General features: G+C 49.8%; 2 protein-coding genes across 7 annotated transcripts in view; one reads left to right on the top strand and one right to left on the bottom strand.

The window, feature by feature from the left end:
• Positions 1-5830, top strand: part of GPR108 (G protein-coupled receptor 108) — an 8532-nt gene extending 2702 nt beyond the window's left edge. The window contains exons 4-18 of the mRNA XM_069082893.1: positions 184-266; positions 494-585; positions 697-752; positions 1413-1481; positions 1669-1773; positions 1863-1996; positions 2161-2236; positions 2488-2561; positions 3101-3218; positions 3517-3647; positions 4368-4411; positions 4509-4558; positions 4982-5065; positions 5151-5278; positions 5402-5830. Coding sequence (XP_068938994.1) covers positions 184-266; positions 494-585; positions 697-752; positions 1413-1481; positions 1669-1773; positions 1863-1996; positions 2161-2236; positions 2488-2561; positions 3101-3218; positions 3517-3647; positions 4368-4411; positions 4509-4558; positions 4982-5065; positions 5151-5278; positions 5402-5474 — 1317 coding nt within the window. The 3' untranslated portion in view covers positions 5475-5830. The remainder of the gene's footprint in view (positions 1-183; positions 267-493; positions 586-696; positions 753-1412; positions 1482-1668; positions 1774-1862; positions 1997-2160; positions 2237-2487; positions 2562-3100; positions 3219-3516; positions 3648-4367; positions 4412-4508; positions 4559-4981; positions 5066-5150; positions 5279-5401) is intronic.
• Positions 5831-5913: 83 nt separating this feature from the next.
• Positions 5914-11412, bottom strand: LOC138157364 (retinol dehydrogenase 8-like). 6 transcript variants are annotated; one of them, XM_069082894.1, is made up of 7 exons: positions 11323-11412; positions 9904-10073; positions 9271-9432; positions 7841-8020; positions 7652-7745; positions 6809-6992; positions 5914-6655 (listed from the first exon to the last, which is right to left on the bottom strand). In XM_069082894.1, exons 2-7 carry the CDS (start codon positions 9998-10000, stop codon positions 6413-6415), a joined length of 960 nt encoding a protein of 319 aa, XP_068938995.1. In that variant the 5' UTR covers positions 10001-10073; positions 11323-11412; the 3' UTR covers positions 5914-6412. The 6 variants fall into 6 exon arrangements, with proteins under 6 accessions (XP_068938995.1, XP_068938997.1, XP_068938996.1 ...); XM_069082896.1 differs by having other exon boundaries at positions 9904-10159; positions 11323-11395; XM_069082895.1 differs by having other exon boundaries at positions 9904-10170; positions 11323-11385.
• Between the last annotated feature and the right edge of the window lie 4398 nt (positions 11413-15810).

Below are 15810 nucleotides of genomic sequence, written 5' to 3'. Positions count from 1 at the left end.
GTGTGTGTGTGTGTGTGTGTGTGTGTGTGTGTGTGTGTGTGTGTGTGTGTCTGTGTCTGTGTCTGTCTGTCTGTCTGTGTCTCCTGTGGAGAATGAGAGATCCAAGTTTGGAGGAGGCACCTCTGGCAGATACCAGCCCCAAGCCTGACCAATCCTTGGTCATCCTGCCTCCTCCCTGCCCAGGCCCCAGAACCCCATACCTGTGCCCTCAAACACAATGGGAGCAACCTGATGGCCACTTTCCTCATTGACCTCAAGGGAAAACAGTGAGTTTTATCATTTTGGGGACTGGAGGTTCAGAGGTTGAATATTTGATCTGGGGAAGGGGGAGGGAGGGAGAGCCAAAAAGGACATTGAAAATTATCCAGGGCAGCCCCTATTTAACACATGGGGAAAGTGAGTCCCAGAAAGGGGGAGGTGCCAGATCAGGATAACCCTGTGTCAAGGGGAGAGCCAGAACCCAGGGTTCTTAATCCCCATCTCCTGATTGTAGGGTCCAGGTATGTCAGTTTGGGGAGCAAAAGAAACTCCAGATTTCTCCAGGGCTTCTCCAGGAACATGTATCTCTGCCCAGTCCAGATGATGGTGAGTTCCAGTGGGAGCCCTGTCTGTCTGTCGCCATCTGTCTGTCCTCATTACTCACCCACCCATGACCCTTTGCCATCATTGGTTGACAGGCCTGTACTTGCTTTACAGGGACCAGTACAGCCAAGCAGGATGGGGCATCTCCACCGGTGTCTTTGGGGAGCCAGGTAAGGGGGATTCTGGGAGCATCAGGCAGCCAGCACTCCCTGGTCTCCCTGGGCAACAACAGGGGAGCAGCCAGAGCACTGGACATGGGCAGTGGCCAGGCTGGTTGGAGGAGGTGAGAGTCACACACAGTGGGAGAGGGTCATCTCTCACAGTTGAGAGTTTATGAGCTTCATTCCTCCCCACCTCTACGTGAGAGCATGATAGCACGAGGTCTAACACCCCCATTTTACAGAAGAGGAAACCAAAACTCAGAGAGGGGAAGAGGGATCCCACAGAGCCAGGACTGGAAACCTTTGTCTTTCAGAGCTTTCTCACCACCAGACAGGCAGGGCAGTGGGATTTCAGAGTGGGGTGGGATGGGACCAGGAAGACTTCCAGGAGGAAAGCGTTTGAGCTGGGCCTTGTTCAGCCAATCAGCAAGTATTTATTAAATATCTGCTGTGTGCCAGGCACCCATGTACAAGGCACTGGGGATCCAAGTACAAAGAGTGAAGTAATTCCATCTCTTACAGATAGGACTGGGGAGGGGAGTGACAAGACCAGAGTGGACAAGGCAGCATTAAGAATTCTGGAGATGAAGGCAGAAAAGGCTCCTTTGAGCAAGAAATACTTGAGATGGAGGGCCTTGGCTGCCTGACACTGGGTTCCTTTTTCCATAGGACCCCGGCCATAAGGAAGCAGGGCTGGTCCTGAGCTTGGGTTATAACAACGATTCCTACAACTTCAGTGTGAGTACCTTCCTGGTCCCTGGGCAGGCTCCCACCCTTCTCTGAGGTCCCATCATGAGGACCTGAACCTTACCCCTCCCCAACACAGCAGCTTACCTAGACCAGCTCTCTGCCTTGGGGGAGGGGGAGGGAGGCCCAAGAGCTCATAGTGCAGGAAGAGCCTGAGGGGTGCTCTTTCCCTCCCCAGTTCCATGTGGTGATTGGCTCCCCAGCTGAGGAAGGACTTTACAACCTCAACTTTCACAATTGCTACAATGCCATCCCTGGCCATGAGAGGCCCTTTGACATCACGGTGAGGCTCCTTCTTCTGAGAAGGCTCCAAGCCCCCAAGCCTGGCCTGCCCTGGCCTGGCCTGCCCCATAACCTTCTTTCTTCATCCAGATAAGGATCCGAGAGAAGAATCCCGAGGGCTTCCTGTCTGCTACCGAGATTCCTCTCTTCAAGCTCTACCTGGTCATGTCGGCCTGTTTCCTGGGGGCTGGAGCCTTATGGGTTTCTGTTCTCTGCAAGCACAAGTAACAATCCTGCTTACCCCAAACTAGGAGCCATCACCCCTCCTTCCACAGCTCTGGAATCCCCTAGTCCCTAGTGCTCCCCCAGATCCAGACTCCTCTCCTTCCCAAATCCCAGGCGGTTCCCCCAGCCTCCCCTTCTTCTGAGCATGCCCTTCTCCTCCTAGATACAACGTCTTCAAGATCCACTGGCTGATGGCAGCTCTGGCCTTCACCAAGAGTGCATCCCTGCTCTTTCACAGTGTGAGCTCCCAGCTGGGTCAAGGTGGGGAAGGGACAAGGGGGCTAATTAGGCCATGGGAGGGGAGGCTACAGGTTTTCCCAGAGGAAGTCTAAGCTCATGGCTCTATGTGGTGACAGCAAGCATTGTTCATCCCGGAAACCTCAGATAGGAGACCCTGCTCCTCCACAGAACTGTCAACCCAGAGCCACAGGCACCTGGCCTCCTCCCCATCCCCCATCCAATCTGCCCATGCCTGGGCCTCTTTCTCTAGATCAACTACTACTTCATCAACAGCCAGGGCCGTCCCATCGAGGGCCTCGCCGTCACTGACTACATCACCCACCTGTGAGTGATGGCCCAAGCCTTTTCCCTGGTCCCAGGGAGGAGGGAGGTGGCTATCTGCTCTCTCCCTCCCATTCCGGGATTGTTTGTCCTTGAAACCCAAGGGAGGGGAGGGAAAGAAAGAGGAAGGAAAAAGAAAGGAAGGGGATAGGAGTGAAGGAAGGAGAAAGGAAAGGGAAAGGAAGAGAGGAAAAAAGGAAAGGAGAAGTGATGGGAGGAGAGAGAAGGGAAGAGAAGAGAAAAGAAGGGAAGGGGAAATGATGGGAAGGAAAGGAAGAGAAGAGAAAAGAGGAGAAAGGAAGAAGGAAAGGGGAAGTGGTGGGAGGGGAGGGAAGGGAAAGGGAAGAGAGGATAGGGGAGAAAGGAAAGGGGAAGTGAGGGGAAGGAATAGAGAAGAGAAAAGAAGAGAAAGGAGGAAGGAAAGGGGAAGTGAGGGGAGGGGTAGGGAGGCTATTTCCCATTCTCTGCATCAGAGCACAGGAGCTCTCATATTCTGGTTATTCTCTCTTCCAACTATCACCTCTCTCCTCTCCCCATCCCAGGCTGAAGGGTGCCCTCCTCTTCATCACCATTGCTCTCATTGGCTCTGGCTGGGCCTTTGTCAAGTATGTCCTGTCCGACAAGGAGAAGAAACTTTTTGGGGTTGTCATCCCCCTGCAGGTACTTGCCCCATCCTGTTCCTGGATCTCTTAGATGGGGCCTTGCCCCCAGAGTGGATGGATCCTTTTCTCCCCAGGTGGAGGAACACTTGGGCTTGGAGTTGGAGACCTAGAGTCTCTGGTCCTTAATAGCTCTAGGACCTCTAGCAAGCCCTTTCTACAATTTCCACTAATGTGAAACAAGGGGGTGTCTCAGATCCTTTTCAGCTTTTCCCTCAACTCCACCTTGGGGGCAGAGGGGGGAGATGCTGGAGTATGAGGGGGAGGTCAGGGGATCACTCCTGCCCAACTCTGCTCAGGTCCTGGCCAATGTGGCCTACATCATTATTGAATCCACTGAGGAGGGGACCAGTGATTATGCCCTGTGGAAGGAGATTCTGTTCCTGGTAGACCTCATCTGCTGTGGGGCCATTCTCTTCCCTGTTGTATGGTGAGGACCTAGCCTTCAGTCCTTGCTCCTTCCTCTCCTGCTAGCTTCCCAGGCCCTATCCCCTCATAGCAGGCCTCTGGAACTGGCACCTTCTCTATTGACCATGACACTGAGGCTCTACCACAGGTCCTGGAGCAAGGCCTCCTCTATTCAATTTCTCCCCTCTGTAAAATGAGGGGGACTTGGCTAGATGATGTCTGATTTCCCCTCCTCCTCTGGGTCTCTGATTCCAGATAGAGGGGAGAATGTTCTGACAAGTCAGGCAGGGGGTGCTTCCTGGAGAGAATGTTGGTGAGTGCCCTGGGCTGTGGTTAGTATGGCAGATGGGAGAGTGCCACTGTGGAGGCAGGTCTGCTGTTTACCTGTGTGATCTTGGGCTTTGGTTCTCCATTCATCACTCAGTGGGGTTTGACTAGCTAAATCTCTAAGAGCCTTTTTTTTTTTCTTTTCGGAGGGGGGAGGATAGTGCAGTTGGGGTTAAGTGACTTGCCCGAGGTCACACGGCTAGTTTTTGTGTGTATGTGTCAAGTGTCTGAGGCCGGATCCAAACCCAGGTCCTGCTGACTCCAGGGCCAGCGTTCTACTCACTGCGCCACCTAGCTGCCCCTCTAAGAGCCTTTGATCCTGGGATTCTAGGAGGGTGGCTGGAAGCCCTTCTGTCCCACCCACAGTCAACAGTGACCATGTGTCTTCTCCCTTCCCCACCTACCCAAATGGCAGGTCCATCCGCCATCTCCAAGAGGCATCAGGCACTGATGGGAAAGGTGAGTGCCCATTGTGTGCTCCATAGTCATCCCCCCACTCCCACACTACCTCATCTCCTCCTGGTCCCTGACATCCTTCATCTTTCCCCTCTCTCAGTGGCAGTGAACTTGGCAAAGCTCAAGTTGTTCCGGCATTACTACGTCATGGTAGGGGCAAGAAGGGCCAGGGGACTTTCTGGGGCAAGGGAGTAGGACTGAATCTCCTGGGCTGTGTCCCTTCTGTTCTCTAGGGCCCCCATCCCTGGAGCTGTCTCAATAATCTCTTTCAGTCATCCCCCTAGTAATTGATCTTCCCTCTCCAGTGCTATTCCCAGACCTGAGCCTGTCTCCCAACCCTGAGTACTGATTGTCTGTCTATCCATGCCCTGGGATCTGTCCCTGTTCTCACCTGTCCGTCCATGCCCCGGGATCTGCCCCTGATCTCACCTGTCCGTCCATGCCCCGGGATCTGCCCCTGATCTCACCTGTCTGTCCATGCCCCGGGAGCTGCCCCTGGTTGTCCGTCCATGCCCCGGGAGCTGCCCCCATCCAGCCCTTCTCTGTCCTTCTCCCTGGGGTAACCGCCTCCAGACGGTGTGCTACATCTACTTCAGTCGCATCGTGGCTGTCCTGCTCCGGGTCAGCGTGCCCTTTCAGTGGCAGTGGCTGTATGAGGTGAGTGGGGCCAGAGGCCAGATGCCGCCTGGAGCATCTTGGGCCTGGGAGGCTGATCATTGACTCTTCTCTCCCTCCATCCCAGCTGCTGGTGGAGGTCTCTACCCTGGTGTTCTTCATCCTCACCGGCTACAAGTTCCGCCCAGCCTCCAATAATCCCTACCTGCAGCTGCCCCAGGAGGATGATGAGGAAGATGTGCAGATGGACCAAGTGTGAGCAGCCTAGGAGGGAGGGAGGAACACTGAGCCAGAGACTCCCAGGAGTTGTCAGCTACACTTGAGGGGCCTGTTTCTCAGCTCTTGAACCCCCATCTCTACATACTTTTCCCTTGATAGGATGACAGAATCTGGGCTCCGGGAAGGCTTGTCCAAAGTCAACAAAACAGCCACCAGCAGAGAGGCGCTCTGAGACCCTGCTTGCCCTGTCATTAGGGGGCCTCGGTAGCACATACCATTTGCTGCCCACATTCCATGGCCTCTACACTTCTCCCCGTTCTCCCTCCCAGGACAAGGCCCCCGGCAAGGAGAAGAAAGAACTCAGTTTGGGGGAAATGGGGGAACTACCCCCCCTTGGTTTGAAGGGCAATGTCTCACTATCACTGCCCCTGGTGAGCGGGAGGGGGCAACCTTGGATGGTCCTCCTACCTCCTGACACCCATATCCACCCACACACACACCCACACCCACACACACACACACACACACACACACACACACACACACACACACACTCCTGCTGTATAATAATCAGTCTTTTTTTGCTAAGTGGTTTGTGTAAGTGTCTTTCTTTGCCCTGTCCCACTCCTCCCCATAGGATTCAGGCCAGAGCTCTAAAAGGCAAAGCAGAATTAAAGGGTAAATTTCAGACATGCATATTTATTAGAAGGGGGAAGATATTCACCTCCCTCAGGGTCCCTCCAGGAAATGAAGACCTCTTTCAAGGAGGCCTACATCCACCTAGGTTTGTGCTTGTGGGATAATAGGCAAGGCCTTGCCTCCATACTGGTAACATCCCAGTGTCTAGGGTCATTTGGGCAAGGCCTGAAGGCAAGCTCCTGGCCCTTTGGGAGGAATTTGGGGTTGGGAAACAGAAAAAGAGACTAAGAAAATGTGCCATCATCTGCAGTAGGAATTGGGAATAGGACCAGCCAATCTGCCCTGCATACTTCAAACTCTCAAGACCCTAGGGCATCTAGCAACCTAGGAAAAGGTGAAAAAGGTGGGCAAGTCTTAGGATCTTAAGACCTTTTTCTACCCACATACCATAATCAATGCCTGCCTCAGGTCCCTGGGACTGTTGGAGAAGGTGGGTGGGGCTGGGGGGTGGTCAAAACTAGAGACTGGGAGTCAGGGAGGAGCTGGGGGCCGAGGCAGGGGACCCAGGTCACGCCGCTTCCTCCATTGTAGCATCTTCAGGAGGCTGAGGCTGGCTCGGAAGAGCCGGTCATGCTGAAAGACGAGGTGATGGAAAGCACTGAGGGGCAGCTGGCCTGAAGGGTCTGCGTGCTTCAGAGTGGTCAGTGGTGTGTACACACTGTTGGTCTGGCAGCGGAATGGAGGGTTGGATGCCCCAATCACCTGCACTGCATGCTGGAAGAGAGCAGAGCATCATTTGGGGCCGATTCTCCTGGAGTGGTGATACCCAGTCACCCTGAAGGGATAAATGCCAGGATCTGCCGAGAAGTGAAGGGGGCTGGGTTTTTCCCTGGCCAGACTTGGGGGGGGGGTACGGGAGTAGGTTACCTCTGCCACTTCCTCAGGGGTCTGGCCCAAGGCAGAGAAGACATCTTTTGAGTAGGTCATGTAGAAACCCTGGAAGATGTCCCGAGTTTCAGCATCCACGTTGGAGAAGTCCATGGAGGCTACATCTTCATACAGTTTCTTCTCAAACTCTGTCACCACAGGACCTGGTTCCAGGAGGCTGATGCTGGGAGTTGAGGGAACACAGGCTCCAGCTGCCTCTTGGCTGAGAGCTAGGGGGCCTGGGACTCCACATCCCCTCACCCAACTCCTAGCTCCACCCCCTAGGGAACAGATCCATGAATGAGGGAGAAGGATGTGGATGTAACCCCAGGATGGGGTAAGAGGCACATTGGACCCGATAGCTTTGTGACCCAAGTGTAGACTGCTTCAGAGAGGTTACAAAGCACTTTCCCATCCCTTATGACATTTGGTCTTCCTCATGCCACTGTATGGGACAGAGTGTGCATTACTGTCCCTCGTTCTTCAGATCAAGCTCAGAGATCTCACAACCAAATAGGAAAACCAGAATTTGAACCCAGGTCCTGACTTGAGATCAAGGTGGGCAGGGTTAATGGGATGAAGCCCAAGTTCGGGCTGGATTGTCCAAGGTAGCAGAGTCAGTGTAACCTATAAAGGTGATGTGCTACTTCACCATGAGTATCATGTCACTTTTAGTCTCAGTTTCCTCATCTGTAAATAAGACACTAATACACGCATTGCATGCTGCATTGGGTTGGTGCAAACCAGAGAAGGTGAAGTCATTTGTAAACCAAGTCTCTTGCTCTGCCGAGTTGATCTTTGCTCCCTCCCCTCCCCACACACAGCCTGGACCCCATCACTCACTTTACCCCAAACTTGAGCGCCTGCAGGGCAAGGCTTTCACAGAACCCCTCCACAGCAAACTTGGAAGCACAGTACACATCATTGAAAAGGAGTCCTGGGAGTCAGAAGGAAATTCAAGCTAGGGCTCGAGCCTGACTCCTTGAGGCCTCTGTCCCACCCCACCTTGACTTCCCAGGGCCCAGGCCTCACCCTGCTGGCCCAGGATGCTGCTCATGACCACAATGTGTCCCTGGCGCCGCCGCTTCATACTGGGAAACACTTCCTGGACCAGCCGCACCAGCCCCAGAAAGTTGATGTCTAGTACCCGCTGTATGGCTGCCATGCTGTGACACTCCAGGGGACCGATCAGACCCACCCCTGCATTGCTCACTGCCAAAGGGGCCAAGGGGAAAGAGGAGAAGAGAAGAAAGGGTTCAGGGCTTGAAGGGACTAGAGAGGTCTTGTCCAAAGTGCCCTGTAGGTGCTCAAGCAGGAATGCCCTGCATAGATGCCATCCCAGACCAGTGGTCACCCAGCAGACTGGGGTGCCCACTCCCTCCCAACGTGGCACATTCTCCTCATTAGCTCTACAAGTCAGGAAGCTTTTTCCTTATGTTCAGTTGAAATTTGCCTTTCAACAACTCACCCTCTCCCCTACCCCCAATCCCAACACACATCTATTGTCTGGAGCCAAACAGAACAAGACCCCTCTTCCCCAGCTCTTGAAATACTTGAAGACAGTTATTAAAATGTGATTCCTTTAAGTAAGAGGTATCAACACATCTAGAGGGGGGGTGGCCAAGATAGGTAAGAGTCCCTCAAGCAGGGGTTCCTCACTTTGTGTCACGGACCCCTTAGGCAGCCAGGAAAGTGTAAGGACCCCTTCTTAGAATAATGTGTCTATGTGCATAAAATAAAACACAGGATTACAAAGAAAATCCATTTTAATTAAAATATAAGTTTTTGGTTTTGGGTTTTTAAGTTCATAGACCCTAGGCTAAAAAGCCCTGTTCTAGCTCACATCATTCTAGGAATGCTTAAAGGAATGAGGAATGTTATCCTAGAGAAGAAATGACTTAGGAGGTACTCAAAAGCTGTCTTCAAGTATTTGGAAGCCTGAAATGGGGAGGAGAGGGCCTAGCTTTATTCTGCTCAGCCCCAGAGGATGGAACTAGGAGCAGTGAGCGGAATTATTACAAGGCAGTTTTATATTTGTTTTCTGGAACAATTTCCTAATGATTCCAGCATTACCAAATAGAATGGGCTGCCTTGGGCATTAAGTGGTTGTCCCTCACTACACATCTTCAAGAAAAGACTAGATAACTAGGTTTGCTACATGGCAGAAGGGGTTTTAGGTTGGGTAAAGGTTAGAGGTTTGAGAGTATGGTTTCTGAGGTCCTTTCTTGACCTTGAGAATCGATAAGCAAGTTCTATCTCTCTTGCATACTGACTGTGCCCCCCTTCTCCTTCAAACTTCCCCCCCCAAAACTAGAGGTAGGGCTCCAGCATACTAAGCATTGGCCCCCAACACACACAAGCTTAGGCTCCAAGACAGGGCCTCCTTGACTTTGGGCCCTCAAGACTAACTTCTCATCCCCCATTCTAGGAGACCCTAGGGGCAAGAACTGGATTGGACTCACCCAGAATATCCACTCTTTGGTCCGGTATGGTAGCCACACATTGACGAACTGAGTCTTTACAGGTGACATCCAAGGGCCGGATCTCAAGCGTCTTCTCCAGTGTGTCCCCAGCCTTCTCCTCCAGGGTCCCCTTCTTCGTCATGTCCCGCATGGTGGCAATCACTTTGGAGTAGTAGAAAGGGAACAGAAATTTTCCCCTAAGGTCTGAATCAGCAGCTGCCCCTAAGTCTCATAACACAAGGCACTAAAACTCTACATGTTAAAGTCCCCCTCCTCCCACACCCATCCCAATCTTTCCAACAGCTAAGCTCTTCACTTAACACAAAATGTCAGAGGGGGAAGGGAGGCTGAGAGGTTATGGAGGTCAATCATCATTTAGAGATGGGGGAAAGTAAAGCTATCACAGTGCTGTTCTCCCTTCAGGCCTGGGCCCCCCAAAAGTCCTGAGCACTTTTCTGTTTCTGATGGGGGTAGTAGATGTGGCCAGGTTGTCCAAGAAGGCCAGGGCTGGGGGTCTGGGGGGGAGGTATGGAATCCTAAGCCCTCCTCTCCAACCCCCACAACCAGTGAGCCCTAGCCTAGACACAGGTATGAAATAAATGGGGAGGAGAGATGGAGATCTTCCCAGCTAACCTTTAAACCTCTTAAGCTCATCCTTGGCCAGCCGAACAGCCAGGGCCAGGCCAATGCCAGAAGAACAACCAGTGATCAGCACATTCTTGTAGGCCATTGCTGTCTTGGGTAAGATGGGCAGTGCCCAGCAGCTGAATCCTAGAACTCAGAACATCCCAGCTGGAAGGAGCCTTAGAACACAGAACATCAGAGCTGGGCGAAATCTCAGAATATGGAGGAACTCAGATGGGCAAGACGTGAACAGAGAATGTCAGAACTAGGAAAGAGCTAAGAGGTCAACATCATATCAACATCATAATATCAATCTGGGTTCTAGGGTTGACAAAAGTATCACACACACATTGATGCAGATACATAATAAGGATCAGAGATACACAGTGTAAAAGTGCACTGACATTTGGGACACCCTGTAGCTTGGCCCTTACAAGGCCATCTAGTCCAACCCACTCCTTTTACATCTCTGGAAACTGAGGCACAGAGAGGTTCATGGATTTGCAAATGGTCAAGCACTTCCTTTGACAAATGGGGAAATTGGAATCTTGGAGTTGGCACTTGCACAAATTCAGTTGCAGAGCTGGGACTATTTTCACTATCTGCCTTCCCACCCCCCACCTCCCCAGACAACAGCTTTGCCTTCTCTGCTCCTTGCAGGAGGGCCCCATCCACCCTACCTGGCACTTAGTTCCTACAACCCCGACCCCCACCTCAGGTCAAGGGACTCTCCCTCTGACTCCACGGTTCTCGATGCTTCAGTTGGGGAACGGAAGGGATGGGAAGAATGTCAGACAAGTGTGTGTCGAGGAGGACCGTGCCTGGTATCCCAGATTAATGGTAATGCAGAGTGATGTCCCCAGTATTAGACAGGTATTGGGTTGAGAGGTGCTCACCGGGAGTCCCTCAGGCTTGGGCGAGGGCTATGTTCCCCCCAACCCCGTATATTCTGGCAGGAGGGGGTGGTTCTGAACCACCCCTATACCCTCCCCCTCCTCCCATCGCCCCTCCACTTAGCCCCTCGCCTGGCCAGGGCCCCGGCCAACTCTCGCTAGGCTATTCCTGGCAGGCTACTTAGGTCCTGGATTTAGGGGCTTAAAGGGGACGGCTGGGGGTGGGGGTTGGGAAGTGGGTGGAAGGCTAGGAATGGATTATGGAGGGAGAGACCCTTCCAATGCCCTAGCCCTGGGACGAAGGAGCGAAGACACCAGGATCTGGGGGATTCGGGGCGGTCCCCAACCAAGGGGGGGAGGGGCTGGGGACTGTTCCCGCCTCCGCCCCCCCACTCCCCAAATCCAGTGATATTTAAAGGGCCAGGCAGGCAGCCCGGTGACTCTTAGCACGGGCTCACCCCGGCGCCTTCCCCGTTCGTCCGTCCCACTGCCCACTGCCCTGCGATGGCGATGGCCTCGGCTCCGGCCCGGTTACCTGCTGCACCTTGGCTGCTGCCCAGGCTCGGTCTCCTACTCCCTGGACTCCGGCCCCGCCTCCCTCTCGGCCCGAGGCAGGCCGGGGCTTGTAGTCCGGAGCCGGCACCGCTTCCAGGATGCCCTCCGGGTCTGAGATTTGACCGAATTCTAGAATGTCAAGCCTAGAATCCTGGGATTACAGGATTGGAATGCCAGTTCAGAACTGAAAGGGGCCTGTCTTTGGGTTTTTTTTCAGACGAGTAAAGTGAGTCCCAGACAGTGACTTGTTTTAGATCAAACATTGATTTCGTAGCACCCCTCAAACCTAATCCAGTGGGAGGGAGGGGGTATGTTTGTTTTTGTTTTTACTAGAGGCAAGTCCAAGCCCACATTTTACAAAGGGGTAATTGAGGCCAAGTGGGGAAAAAAGAGGCTTTCACAAGGTCTTATATCAAATTGGTGGCAGAGCCTGAAATTCTGTGGAAGAGAAGGAACACTTGGGTTTTCAGATGTCCCAGGGTTGAAATCTGCCCCAATCACTCATCTATAGTCATCTCCCCTAAGAGTGTGAGGGTACCTTGCCTGGTGATCACAGGCTCTAAGGCTGGTATTAAGAGAAGGAGCCCGGGGTACCAAATTTAGCCAACAGAGCCAAAAAATGCCTCCATCCTGGTGAGTTCCTCTCCAGCCAAACCTCACCTTGTCTCTCTCCTCACATCCTCCATTTCAGTCTCTACAAGAGAGAAAGACAGGAATTCTGCTACCTCAAGGGTCACACTTGGTCATCCACACAGGCTTTGCCTAGCATAGCTAGCCCTATTCAAGGCTCTGTGTGGGTCTGAATCCTTAGCCTCTACCGCTGTGTTTTCTTTTTCTCTCATCAGCCAAACAAGACTGGAGTACAAAACAAAGGCATTTAGTGAAATAGCAGTAAGGAAAGGTTCCTGAACCCCACCCCACCCCCACAAATCTAGATACATTGTCCCACCAATACAAAAACCATCAGTGGGAGGACAGAGGCAGGTATAAGGGAGTCAACCAGGTGATGCAATGGAAATCGTGCTGCGGCTGGTGTCAGGAACATTCATCTTCCTGAGTTCAAATGTGACCTCAGACACAGCTGCATGACCTTGGGAAAGTCACTTAACCCTGCTTGCCTCAGTTCCTCAACAACAACAACCACCACCACCACCAAACCAGACAGGCTAGAGGGGCCAGTCACTCTTTCAGTGGTGGAAGGCTGCTCTCCTGGCCTCCTCTCTCCTGAGCCAACAGCCTTGGCATCTCTTCTCCTCTTACCCTCTGTCCCTCTGACAGCTCTTTGGTGACTATCACCCTACAGAGCTAACGAAATCAGGGCAGAGTGGCACTGGTACTCTATCACCTCATCAAGATTAAGTGATTTTGTTCTGTTTGTTCTTTAACCCCTGTTAGAGGAGATCTCCGCCCTCTGTTACAAAGAACTGTCTAACAGGAAAGTTAGACTTCCCCAAGACCCCTCTGATTAAACATGCAAATAAGTTTAAGCCAGCAAGGAACTAAAAGATAATCTAAGAAGCCACTGCTCTTCACTCTTAGTTGTCTTGGAACTCTTCCTGACTCTATTTGGGGTTTTCTTGGCAAAGACACTGGAGTGGTTTGTCATTTCCTTCTCCAGTCCATTTTACAGGTGAGGAAACTGAGGCAAACAGGGTGAAGTGACTTGCCCAGGGTCACACACCTAAGTGTCCAAGATCATATTTGAACTCAGCTTCTCCTGATTCCAATCCCTTCACTCTATCCACCATCTATCACCCTCTAGCTGGCCCCTGTGTTCATTGCTCACCTTGTCCCTATTAATTGCCTTTATTCAGGTCCGGTTCCAGGGAAGTTGTGACAAAGGGTTAGGATTTAGTGCTAAGTTTGTTGTTGATGTTTGATATCAAATGTTTGTTTGTAGATTGATTTTCCTGTCAGCATAGTTTGTGCTCCTTCCAAGCACTAATATTGCTTCCTACAGTTCCAAGAGTATGAGAGGGTTTGGAGCTGTGAGGAAACTTAAACATGATTTAGTCTAACTCCCTTACTTTACAGGAAATTCAAGACTTGGTATTGTCAAGGGGAAATCACAATTTCACGAAACTTATGTGAAATTATTTTATTTATTTTTTAATTTTTAATTTTATTTTTTTTAATATATTTTTTATTATTTTTTAAATATATTTTTGAATTAAATTTTATGTTTATTTTTAGTTTACATCATTCATTTCCACAAGATATTGAGTTACAAATTTTCTCCCCATTTTTCCCCTACCCACCACCCCAAAACATTGATCCCACTGAATATCCCCTCCCCCAATCTGCTCTCTCCCATATCTTCCCCCATTATCCTCCGACTTTCCAGTAGGGCACAGTGGATCTCTATGCCCAATGCCTGTATATCTTATTTCCCAGTTACATGTAAAATAATAATAATAATAACATATATATTTAAACATTTGATTTTAAAACTTTGAATTCCAGATTCTTTCCCTTCCTCCCTCATCACCCACCCTTACTGGAAAAATAAGTAATTCAATGTAGGTTGTACATGTGTAGCTATGCAAAACATTTCCATAGTTAATATACTGTGAAAGACTGACTATATTTCCCTCCATCATATCCTACCCCCAACTTGTTCTATTCTCTATTTTGATCCTGTCCCTTTTCAAAAGTGGGTGCTTCCAACTTCCCTCTCCCCTCAGCCTGCCCTCCCTTCCATCATCCCCCCTCTCATCCCCTTTCCCCCTACTCTCCTGTAGGGTGAGATACCCTATTTAGTGTGTATGTCATTCCCTCCCTAAGCCAAATTCAGTGAGAATAAGGTTGACTCATTTCCTTTTGCCTTCCTGTTCTTCCCCTCCATTGTAACAGTTTTCCCTTGCCTCTTCTATATGAGATAATTTACCCCATTCTATCTCTCCCTATCTCCTCTCATTATATTCCTCTCTCACCTCTTAATTTCACCTTTTAAGTATCATCGCTTCCTATTCAATTGGCCCTGTGCCCTTTGTCTATGTATACCTGTACACATATATACACACAGTCACATATGTATTCATATGCCCAGATACCCCCCTATATAGACATATATATGTATGTATACATATATATCTATTTCTATTCTCTTCAACTATTCTCATATTGAGAAAAGTTTTGTAAGTTACAATTATCATTTTTCCATGTAGGAATGTAAATAGTTCAACTTTGATAAATTTCTTATGATTTCTTTTCCCTGTTTACCTTCTCATGCTTCTCTTGCTTCTTGTATCTGAGTGTCAAATTTTCTATTCAACTCTTTTTTTCATCATGAATGCTTGAAAGTCCTCTATTTCATTGAATGACCATATTTTCTGCTGAAACATGATACTTTTTCTGGGTAGGTGATTCTTGGTTTTAATCCCAGTTCCTTTGACCTCCAGAATATCATATTCCAAGCCCTTCAATCCCTCAGTGTAGAAGTTGCCAGATCCTGATTGTGTTTCCACAATATTCATATTGTTTCTTCCTGGCTGCTTGTAATATTCTCTCCTTGATCTGGGAATTTCAGAACCTGGCTACAATATTCCTAGGAGTTTTCTTTTTGGGATCTTTTTCAGGAAGTGATTGGTGAATTCTTTCAACCTCTTCTAAAACATTTTCCTTAAGAACTTCTTGAAGGATGATTTCTGGTTCTTACTTTGATCATGGTTTCAGGTAGTGCAATAATTTTTAAATTATCTCTCCTGGATCTATTTTCCAGGTTAGTGGTTTTTCCAATGAGATATTTCACATTGCCTTCTATTTTTTCATTTGTTTGGATCTGTTTAATAGTATCTTGATTTCTCATAAACTCACTAGCTTCCATTTGCTCCATACTGATTCTGAAGGACTGATTCTCTTCAGTGAGCTTTTGAGATTCTTTTTCCATATGGCAAATTCGGATTTTTAAGGCATTCTTCTCCTCATTGCCTTTTTGAGCCTCTTTTGCCATCTGAGTTAGTCTATTTTTTAAGGTGTTATTTTCATATTGTTGACTCTCATTTCATAAGTTTCTTGCATCATTCTCATTTCTCTTCCCAATTTTTCCTCTACTTCTCTTATTTGCTTTTCAAAATCCTTCTTAAGCTTCTCTATGGCTTGTAAACAGCTTATTCTTTTGATGGAAGCTTTTGGTGCAGGAGTTCTGACTTTGCTGTTTTTGTCCTGTTCCATGCTTTGATCCTATTTGTCCCCAAAATAGGAGTCTAATGTTGGATTGCTCTGCTTCCTTTACTTGCTCATGTTGCCACTCAATTACTTGACTTTTGAGCTTTTTGCCACAGTAGAACTCTGCTTCCAGAGAAGGGAGCTTTGTCCCAAATTGCTGGGGTTTTTGCAGCTGCTGGAGCTATTGGTTGGCTGCCCTCTCTGAAACTTCCACATGCTCTGGAAAACTGGTTACACACCCAGGACCTCCACCCTAGACAATGATCCAGATACAAGCAGGATAAAGCAAGAGCAATAGACT

Source organism: Petaurus breviceps, unplaced genomic scaffold (assembly GCF_028583685.1).
Source record: "Petaurus breviceps papuanus isolate PSGF00001 unplaced genomic scaffold, PetGlider_PUasm1.0 172, whole genome shotgun sequence".
Classification (NCBI taxonomy): domain Eukaryota; kingdom Metazoa; phylum Chordata; class Mammalia; order Diprotodontia; family Petauridae; genus Petaurus; species Petaurus breviceps.
Note: the sequence above shows the minus strand (reverse complement) of the source record. Positions and strands in the feature narration are given on the sequence as shown.